The 10,570-nt window shown below is 49.1% G+C and overlaps 4 protein-coding genes across 4 annotated transcripts; 1 reads left to right on the forward strand and 3 right to left on the reverse strand.

Annotated features, from left to right (window-relative positions):
• FTJAE_14122 (CCC1-like protein) lies at positions 1 to 484 on the reverse strand (the record flags this gene model as incomplete). Its single annotated transcript, XM_037347330.1, has 1 exon — positions 1 to 484. A coding segment is annotated over one exon (484 nt), but the record flags the coding sequence as incomplete, so codon positions are not given.
• Positions 485 to 941: 457 nt separating this feature from the next.
• Positions 942 to 2,936, reverse strand: FTJAE_14123 (4-coumarate ligase; the record flags this gene model as incomplete). Its single annotated transcript, XM_037347331.1, has 2 exons — positions 942 to 2,662; positions 2,765 to 2,936. 2 exons carry the CDS (start codon positions 2,934 to 2,936, stop codon positions 942 to 944), a joined length of 1,893 nt encoding a protein of 630 aa, XP_037198861.1.
• A 2,364-nt stretch (positions 2,937 to 5,300) lies between these two features.
• On the forward strand, positions 5,301 to 7,391 carry FTJAE_14124 (family inorganic phosphate transporter; the record flags this gene model as incomplete). The annotated part of the gene is made up of 6 exons (XM_037347332.1): positions 5,301 to 5,402; positions 5,450 to 5,535; positions 5,583 to 5,885; positions 5,934 to 6,144; positions 6,198 to 6,386; positions 6,447 to 7,391. 6 exons carry the CDS (start codon positions 5,301 to 5,303, stop codon positions 7,389 to 7,391), a joined length of 1,836 nt encoding a protein of 611 aa, XP_037198862.1.
• Positions 7,392 to 7,587: 196 nt separating this feature from the next.
• Positions 7,588 to 8,518, reverse strand: FTJAE_14125 (uncharacterized protein; the record flags this gene model as incomplete). Its single annotated transcript, XM_037347333.1, has 2 exons — positions 7,588 to 8,003; positions 8,056 to 8,518. 2 exons carry the CDS (start codon positions 8,516 to 8,518, stop codon positions 7,588 to 7,590), a joined length of 879 nt encoding a protein of 292 aa, XP_037198863.1.
• Between the last annotated feature and the right edge of the window lie 2,052 nt (positions 8,519 to 10,570).

Below are 10,570 nucleotides of genomic sequence, written 5' to 3' on the forward strand. Positions count from 1 at the left end.
CTGTGGGGTTCTTGCAGAGCTCGTCGACCAAAGGTGCAGCGGCAGTTCGCGAGACGCTGTACTTTTCCAAAACATCGTAAACACCCGTGCGCTCATCACCAGGTCTATTTTGAACCGCGAATTCCTTTTTACCAGCTTGTGAATGATACGCGTCGCGCTCTGTCACGGCGGCGAGGTACGCGCCTAGACCCATGCTGATCATGCCGGAGAAGAGCTCTGCTAGGCCAGCGATAATGACGACCTTGGCACTGCCGAGACTTGACAGGCCTGCTGTTAGGGCAAAGGGTACTGTGAGACCGTCTGAGAAGCCAATGATGATGTCGCGAAGGATGTCGCTGTAGTCAACATGGCATTCTTCATGCTTGCTGTAGTTGGGGTGCAGTGGCCGCGCATCGTAGGCGGGATGGGAGCTTTGGTAGGAAATTAAGCGCTCGGTGGCAGGCTCTGGGAGGAGGGGAGTAGATTCTGATGTAATGTGCGTCATGGTGTTATTTTGAGATTGACGTGATGCTGTTTGCGAGGTGGTGTTATTAGAAATGGCCTTATAAAGCAGTTCGCCACAGGTTTAATTGACAGGTTTAATTTATAAGCAAATTGAATGCAAACGGGATTTCTATCGTATACTTTCCCATTCACTGCCGTTCTACAAGCAGGTCTTATACCACTCTCGCTCTTTGTCTCTCCACACCTTGCACAGACCGAAAAGAGCTCCCTTGTCCGAAAGGGCTAAGTCCGAGCCCGAATCCATCACGGGTATTTAGAAGCCCGACCAATCACGATGCATGTTTTAGTAATCTTTGTGTAAACACAGCTGAGACCTGCAATCTAAAGTTCTAAACTACCGTTTTATTAATAAGATACTCCATAAAGAGAAATGTTAGATGGAAAAAAGAGTTTTACAAGCGCTCTTAGTACATGCGTAGTGTCGTATAGTCAAAAGCTTACAGCTTGTGGTCTCGCTTCTTGCGCTGGTAGAGTGAGACCTCCAAGCCCTGAATGCCGCCATCCCGAATAACCCTCCGGAGAATCTTTCCACTCGGTGATTTGGGGATCGCTTTTACGAAGACAATTCCGCCAACGAGCCACTTGTACCGCGCTGAATGACTCTCGACCAAATCCTTGAGATCATGCGCCAGCTTTTGAAGTTCGGCCTCTGACTTGCTCTCGTCTGCTGCGACGACGTAAGCGCGTGGCCACTCTGTCGCTTCATTCTTGTCATGTATGCCAATTACGCCAGCGTCAGCAACGTCATCGCTGCTGCAGAGGATAGCCTCCAATTCAGCGGGCGCGACTTGGTAAGCGCGCACTTTGATCATTTCTTTGATGCGGTCTGTGATGCAGAGAGTGCCCTCCTCGTCGAGATGGCCGACATCGCCGGTTCGAAGCCATCCATCTGATGTGAAGGCCTCTGTTGTGACGCTCATATCGGGCGCTTCCTTACTTCCCAGTCCATGGGATGGGACATACGCACTCATCAATCCAGGTGATCTCACGAGAATCTCACCCTCAGCACCGAACGGCGCAGCCTTCGTGGTGGAATCATCAGAGTTCAATTCACCTGAACCGGCGATCATGAGCTCAACGCCCCAATGAGGCTTTCCTGTATCGTGCTTGTAACTGTGCATGTCCTCTTCTCTAAGACCTCTTTGTAGAGTGACACTGCACGCTTCCGACATGCCGTAGCCAAGCCTCACGAGGAAGCCGAGTCGTTGAAAGACCTTCTCTACGACTTCATGGCCGAGAGGTGCACCGCCTGTTACACCCGCGACAACACTGCTGAAAGCATTGCGACCGCGTGCGTCGCGTCGCGCGAAAGGTTCTACCACGGGTGACTTGGCGAGCATCACGGCCACGGGAGGAGCCATGTGAAGATAAGTAATCTGTCGGCGCGGGATCGCGGACAAAACAGTATCGAGCTTGAATGCGGGCATGGTAAACACCGTAGATCCAGTTGCGATAGCCAGTAGGAAGGTGTTGGTGAGACCGAAGACGTGGTAAAATGGCACGTAGCCTAGCCATCGCTGGTGAAACCCGTAATAGTCCGCATCATGCCACAGCGACGCGATTGAGAAGTTGATGGCTTGATGGGATAGCAAAACACCCTTTGACCGACCGGATGTACCAGATGACCAGAGAATGATTGCTGTTCGTGTAGCGGCGGATTCTGGTGAGAACGGGTGACCGGCGGTAAGAGGCGCCTTCGCTGGCATCAGGAGGTTCTTCCAATCGCCATCCTCGGCGTGAGAAGCCGGTGAGAGAGGATACAGATCCCTTGCCACATCGACTGTGTAGACGCGCACACTTCTCTTGTACGCCTCGTCTTCCTGCTGCTCAAGCGCTTTCTCGACGGTGATGAGGAAGGCTTTCGCTGTGAAGAGCACGCGGGGGCGCGAGTTCTTAATGACCCATGAGAGCTCAGTAGCCGAAAGTGAGGGCGATGCTAATGTGGTAGTTAAGCCAGCCGCGAGGGCACCCGTCACCAGTGTCGCAAAGGGCAAACAGTTAGGCAATTGGATAAGCACCACAGGTGCGACCTCTGGGCCAGAACATGATGCTGTTGGGGGCAGGGTCTCGATTTCATTGGGATCGAGACCGAGAGACTGGAGGTTTGATGCTAGAGTGAGGGCATCGCGTTTTACGCGTGAGAAAGTGAGAGGACGGTCTAGATAAGTCAGTACGTGTCGCCATGATATGATGTTGAGTTTGGGCATGCATGCAAGATTGAGTGAGGTGAGGTGAGATTAGGTTTGGGAGTGCAACGTACCGCTGGCGTGGTCAACGAAAATGGGCTGATCATCATGGATCTTTGGCACACGTCTCGCTCTAGGCGTAAAGTCATTCTCGTTCTGGAAGGGATTGCTGAATAAGAAGTCGAAGACGTTCGCGCCTGGGACGTTGGCGGGTGTGCCTGCATAAGCGGGTTTTGTGTCTGCCATTGTATTGTGTCTCTGTGTGTCTGTCGGTGTAACTCTTTGCCCCTTTGCTTTGTTGATGTTGCTCTGCTGGTTGCTGGGTGACACGCACGGTACAGGCAGATGTGAAGGTGAAGGAGAGGAATTGATGGCAAGCTGAAGAGCCTGAAGCTGGAATTGATCTTATAATTGAGGTGAGTGAGGTCGTTTACCGTTTACCTTGGGTAGAACGATCGGGCCGGCGTGGAGATTGCGGAGACCCCGCGTTGAGAGTTGTCTTTTTCGGTTTCGGGCCTGGGAGACGGGAGGCACTGCGGCTCGATCCAGCGGCAGTTGGTCTCGGCTGAGATGGGCCTCGTTATGTGAATATCAGCAGATTCTATATAAAAAGCACAACCAGCGTGTTGAATTAATCGAATTCAAAGAAGATCATATGCATACGACTTGTTATAATTAATTTTTATTATTTTAAGATAGACTAGCTATCATCTTTGTGACGGTCTATGGCTCTTACGGTCAAGCCGTCTAACAACGACCGGGTATAGGAATATCCAGATCATCACCAATTTAGGCAACCCGAGGCTTGAGCCCCGTAACAGAGACAGAAAGCCTGCAATTACGCTTCAATCAGATCTAAGATTTGCCGTTTATTGATTATCTCGACGAAGATCAATTTATTACTCACCTCGGCATGCAATATTTTACTTTAATTGTACGGAGTAACAGCGCCGGCAGTAGGAAGTCGGTACGTGATTTATTCTGCTAGCGCTTCTCACAGGGAGACTTCAGCAGGCAGCGCGGCTGTCGTTGCAGTACGCTTACCAGGAGTCTCATCGTAAAATCTCAGAAGTGTCTGCGCTTATCGGAAAACAAGCTGAAAGACCATGTCCATACCTCTCGATAGCTGTATATCTGTCACGCTAGGCGATAGTGTGCCGTCTCTATCTTGCGAGCAGTTGAAACTATTAATTCATCACTGGCTTCCCTAGGGCCGGCCCCCAGTTGCTCGGCCGAAAGATCGGATTCGACTGAGCTCCTGTCTAGAGTGTCGCGACTTCGTCACAAGATTGAGCATCGTGAAGAAACTGATTCTCAGCACTGTGACGACACTTGGTTTGCTCATAAAATTTAGAGCAATCGAAAAAGCAGGCTGCTTCAGTTCGCGAAAACAGACTTTTTGTGACCAGCTTCTAAGAGCATGCTCCCAAAAATAGGGTGCAGTCATGATATACCACCAGCATCTGGATTATGTCGATCAAAAGCCAAGGTCTGCTTACGACCGCAACCACTCGAGGCATCCAAGTTTTGAGTATTCATTATTCCATTCAGCTGAAGTCCGGTGTAGTGCCAGTCCACGCTATTGATCTAGGGCCATACTTTGATCAGATGCCACCGCAAAACAATCAATGCAACTCTATGCCCAGTCGCATAATGGATGGCTTTGGATAGGCAACTGCCAGGGTAAGTCTTGCCAAAGTCCTTGTACCTCAATTGATATAGCCAAGACACATCAACTTTGGTCACTAGCCTGACAGCTTTAGTATTCTATATAAGAACCGTGGAGATCCCCTTGCAAATCATCACTGATCAAACCTCGCCATTAAATGTCTTCCGAGCAGCGTTCAAGAATTTGCTACCAGAAAAATAAGACACAGTTTCCTATTGCATCATTCGAGGCATCATGACGAAAGCCATCAAGGTTCTCAACAAACCCAACAAGGTTGTCATGATGCCGACAATCTTTGATCTCAAGCCACTTAGACATTTCCTAGTCTGCGATGATTGTTAGAAAGAGACTGGCTAAGCCAATGACCTTGTGGTAATTGATAATGCACTAGATACCCTGGTCGTGAAGTACATCAAGCCATCCCACAATCATCATCAATGAGCAGTGGCGTCTTGCCATACTTTCGGTCAGAAACATGTCAAGGTTCGTGAGTATTGGCTCAGGCTTTCTTGAGGATTCGTTCATGATCTCATTTACTTAGAAGTACTGGAGTCGTAAGCTTGCCACTTTGCGATTCTGTCTTCATGGTCACAGAAGCTGTCAAACCCCTTTGGAGGCTCCGCATCCCCCATCTTTGGCTGCATATTCCACTAAACCTTTTCACTATTAGTCCCGAACTCAGTGGCCGTGTTCCTCAACGGTAGCCAATAGAGTCACGTAAATTGTCATCAAGGCACTCACATTCGCGATAGCATCACCTTGATGGTCTCAGGGTTCATACCTTGATGAGCACCACAATCGTAAACAAGAATATTGTGTAAGTCACAACAAGTAGAAATACCACCGTTCCAAGAAGGTTGCCTTTCTGCACCCATTTCAACTCTCTCTCTTACATCCCACCAGGATTTCTTCTGCTCTTCGCTGTCTTTTTCGGGTTCAAAATGGCTAAGAACAAGGTTAAGAAAGGAAACAAGAGCAAGGGTGCTAAGAAGCCCAGCATTCCTCCAAAGGCTCTTCCCGTGACACTTCTTTCTGGGTTCCTGGTGAGCCTCCCTGATCCCTGATCATGGAATTGTTGCTGACCGTTTAGGGCTCTGGTAAAACGACACTTCTTCAGCATATCCTCCGAAGCGAGCATGGCCTCCGCATTGCGGTAGTAGTCAACGACATTGGAGCGTATGTTCGTACCCCCTTCCAGCAATACCAAAGTCTGACCCCTCTAGTATCAACGTCGATGCCTCTCTCATCAAGAAAACACACCATCTTTCAAAGACCAAAGAGAAGGTTATCGCTCTTCAGAATGGCTGTATCTGCTGCACCCTCCGCGGTGATCTTCTGGAGGAACTCGTTCGTGTAGCTCAACTTCAAGAGTTTGACTACATCATCATCGAGAGCAGCGGTATCAGTGAGCCCGAGCAGGTCGCTGAGACATTCGACTCGAGACTTGCTGAGCAGATGGACGCTATGGGATCCATTGAGGGCGCACCCGGTCTGGACGACGATATGATTAAGGTTCTTAAGCAACTGTAAGTATTTTTTCCGAAATGAGGGGTGAGATACTAAATTTTGCACAGCAAGGACGCTGGTGGTCTTGAGAAGTTTGCCAGACTCGACACTACTGTCACTGTCATTGATGCTTTCACTATGCTGCATGACTTTGACACGAGTGATCTGATTTCTTCAAGGCGTGACGATGTTACGCCTGAGGATGAGAGGACTGTCTCTGATCTCATGGTTGATCAGATTGAGTTTGCGGATGTCATCATCCTCAACAAACTCGATATGGTGAGTTCAAGAACGTCCCCTCTCCAGGGACAGATAAGCTAAGATGTTACTAGGTTGATGCGTCGACAAAACCTCGTTTGCTAGATTTGATCAAGAAGCTCAACCACCGCGCCAAGATCCTTGAGTCGAGCTATGGTAAGGTCGATGTCAAGCAGATTGTCAACACTGGCATGTTCAACCTTCAAGTTGCCCAATCCGGCTATGGATGGCTTCAGGATCTCCATGCCATGACCGTTCGGGAGGTATGTTAAACTCGTGCCCAGACCATCTTCCCAAAGAGCCTTTTATACTGACTATACTAGGTCAATGGCCGTAATGTGCTTACACCAAAGCCCGAGACTGAAGAGTACTCTGTGCGAAGCTGCATCTACAGTCGTCATCGACCATTCCACCCTCGCCGACTTTGGGCATTGTTGTATGACAAGTTCATCCTGCAGCTTGAGCAGCCCGAGGACGGCGACGAGGAAGAAGAGGAAGAGGAAGATGACGAAGACCTTGAGATGGTCGACTACCCAGATGCCGAGGACTCAGCCGAAGCTGCTGTAGTCGACCAAGACACTTCTGACTCCTCTTCATCCCGAGAAAAGCGCTCAGCCCTATCATCACCTCGAAGCTCCCATTCCACCCTTGAATCTGCCCCTTCACCCGAACCTGCATCCAAGAAGCAAAAGTTCGATGACTCGGAGATGCAAGACGCAGATGACCTCTTCACACCTTCTAACGACGTAATCCTCGAAACCAAGCGCAAACATCCCATCTTTGCTCGTCTCTTCCGCTCAAAAGGCGAATTCTTTCTCGCAACAAGGCCCCACCGTGCAGGAGACTGGTCTCAGGCTGGAGCTATGCTCACACTAACCGGTGGACGTCCATGGTTCTGCACCCTTCCCGCGGAGGAGTACACGACTGGTGACCCCGAGGTTGATGGGCTTGTGCAGCATGATATCAAGAAGGGTGGAGAGTGGGGTGACAGACGTCAGGAACTCGTGTTTATCGGAGAGAACTTGGATCACAAGGCTCTTGAGAAGATGTTGGATGAGTGTTTGCTCACTGACGCTGAGTTGAAGAAGTGGGAAAAGGTTATGAGGAATGAGAAAAAGAGTGACGAACAGAAGCGTGAGGCGCTAGAGGACCTGTTTGATGATGGGTTTCCCGATTGGCCGCAGGATGACGAGCATGAGGACCACGAAGGACATGACCACCCAAATGGTTTGAGGTCGATAAAGAAGCACTTGCAAGAAGTTGACTAAAGTAGAAAGATCTCAAAAGAAGAGTCATGTTTTGCTGATCCTGGTATTGTCCTTTGTGAGCTCCCAAATAGCAAAACTCCTAGCCATGTATCCTTTTGTTCCCGTGTTTGTGCAACGTATTGTCTTCGATGTATCTGTATTAACGCCCAAGCCAATTGTCTCTCAGTTTAGTGTGCGCCATCTCCCGAAAGACCCATCAAACATCCCCCATCATAGCAAACGCCGCATCAACAGCCTCCTTCGCTACAAACGAAAAGACCTCAACGTCCTTCCCCATCGAAATACTTCCCTTCGCCCAACCTCCGACCAAGCATCTCACATACCAGATCGCAAGATGCTTGTTGTACCTATGCACCTTGTTGATACAAGTCCTCTTCATGCTCCGTCGTAGATCCGTCATCCAATCGCCCTCCTCCCGTCTCACGTCAGTGCGCTCCATCGGGCAGAAGAAGTCGTGCGCATCTTGACTTGAGCCTTGTTCTGGTTCCGTGGTGGAGAAGCTAATGCTGAGTTGTGCTGGTCGACTTCGATAAGTGGCGATTCCAAAGACTGGGGTGCGGCAGGATGCTGATTCGGCGCACGAGGAGCTGGTTCGGTGATTGGCGGGCTGGCCTAGGAGAGTTAACGACAAGTCAAGTGACGTTGCAATTGACATATCTCTTACTGCAAATGTTTCCAACGCTTATATACTCGCGAACCACAAAGTCCATAACTGGCTTGTCCGGTTCACCAGCGTCTCCCGTCCAGTTCTTGAAGATGGCAGTTAGGAAGTCCTCCATTGTATCCTTCGTCTTCGAGAGCGTCGCATTGAACTCAGTCGCAAGGCTGCAAGCGTGGAGTATATCGAAACATCGTTTCAGTTCAGAGTCGTCGAGATCGTCGGGAGTCGTGATGGATCGTGGGCTTCGAAAGATGTGATCGCCGAGTTCGAGGGACGTGAAGAGGCGATAGCGAGATTCGATGCTGGATCGAGGTTCGGGAGAAGGACTGTTACTGTCAATCAGTATTGGTTCCGAATCATCTGGTTCCTGCTTGACAATTGCTGGAGCTGTGCATGGTGGTATGAAGCGTACGGGAGGGTTGAGAGCGGCACGGGCGAAAGGGGCTGAAGAAGCTGGTGCGTACATTATGGCGAGAGGGGTTGCGGAAGAGTAAAGGGGATCATGTTGTTGAGAGAAATGCTAATAAAGAGAGGCTCTTTGGTCTCGTGCTACTACAGTGAATCATCGTGGCTACGATTAAAAAAGATTCCTGCTGGTGTGCTACATATTCTCTGCGAAGGAGAGGAGAAAGATAACTGTGCAATAATCGTCACTGAGGTTTCAAAATCCCAGAACCAATGGGGGACCGCCGGAGAAACTGGCTACGGAAAATCAGTGATGTTTTATTTTCTCTTACTACAATAAGAAGGCAGGGCTCTGGGCAAGCTAGCGAAGGGAGCGTTTATTGGCATTGGATCGGAGGATAAGCCTTGGCACGGACCTGAGAATTTCAATGCTCCCCCAGGAGCCTAACGGATGTTGGGCAGAACGACGTCCCTTGAGCCTTATCAACTTAAGACGGAAATTCTAGAGTTGATCTCAACTGTCAACGCGGCTCGGGACAATCATCATGACATCTGATTCCGTCATCAGCAAACTGACTCGACCTTGGTTTCATGATATACCGTCCCAAGATCTCGGTCAATCTCGGCTTTTGATGGATGGGGGAGCGAGATACTGGTGGTAAAACCCGCGTGGGCACCGAGTACCAGTAGGTACCTTGTCTCGAGTAGCCAGACAGCCACTACTCACACAACCTTGTCAATACTGTAGCTCATTAGGGACGTAGATACCTGTATGATGAATCACCGCAGATACGATAGTTTGGACATTCTTGTCACGATTGATGTCGTGATTTACAGCGATACTGGCTCCTCAAACCCTTCGATACGCACGTTGGTGCCATTGCTTGGGTCATATCTCTTCTCCCTGCCCATAAATAAGTAGCGTTTGGTGACGTTTTTCAGAAATATCACAACCATTAAGAACCACCGGGGAGTGGTCCGTCGGCAATTCCTTTTTACAGTACAGTGCAAGATTACCTCCCAACCCCCTGGCTGTACAACATGATCTCGTCCATAACCCATTTTTAAATGACCTATCGTTACTGTACTTTTGATGAGGACAAGTTGTTCTCTCCGTAAAAACCAAGGGGCCCTTATTCATGTAGTGCACGCATATTGGAGGATGTTTGTGACAATCCGCGGGGATATGACAACCCTGGTATGTGATGCCGCCATCCAAGACAAACAAAACAAGGTGATGACCCACCCATTCCAATGACTAAAGACTCATCCTGCAGATCTTTGAAGATTTCTTCTTCAACTTATTACAGTATGTCAGAGGATCTTCAAGTTCTCACGCAGTGCACACCGTACAGTTCACTGTTTGCGCTGCAGATGCATGAATGGTGTAATGAGAACTCTTGTCACTGAGGAAGAACTCATCCACCATGGAGTGCAGGAAAAGCATCACGTCGTTATCTTCTAGCGTGGCTTGCAAATATCGACGCAAACGCATCGTCATGGTATCTGCACGATCTGCCGATTTCTAAGGGGACTCATGAGATAAAGAGTAGCATTCTGTAGAAAAAGAGAAAAGTCAATTCGGAATGAATAACTAACAGATACAACAAAATGTAAAGAATGTGATGTCAAAGGGACAACATCTTGCAGATGTAGTGTGGTGCCCCCCACTGGAGGAGGGAAAAAAAAAGCCTTGATCTCTCTCGTCCCTTTGAAGCCACGGATGTTGGGTACGTATGTACGTTCGTTGGATGGCCTGTAGACGGCTCGCTCCTCCGTGAACGCTGATTGGGCGCCGATTCACGTTGACCAATGAGGGCTTAGCTGGTGAGTACCGTTGCTTCCACGTCAGACTCTTCAGCCAATGTACGGATATACAGACGGGTGTGTCTTCTCTCCCTATCTTGCAAGCTACTCATCTGCTCATGTATCATTTTATTCCGTTCGTCTCAATTTTGCACTGTAGACCTGCATGTTGTTTGCCTGTTTGCTATTCGATAGCGGATGTTGGCATGCATAATGGGACCGTAGTAACCCTGAAAGATGTGACGAGTACGTTAGCGCTGATCTTTCTTTTCTTTTCTTTTTCTTCTTTTCTATCTTATTATCCTCT

Source organism: Fusarium tjaetaba (assembly GCF_013396195.1).
Source record: "Fusarium tjaetaba strain NRRL 66243 chromosome Unknown NRRL66243_c0000557, whole genome shotgun sequence".
Taxonomy (NCBI): domain Eukaryota; kingdom Fungi; phylum Ascomycota; class Sordariomycetes; order Hypocreales; family Nectriaceae; genus Fusarium; species Fusarium tjaetaba.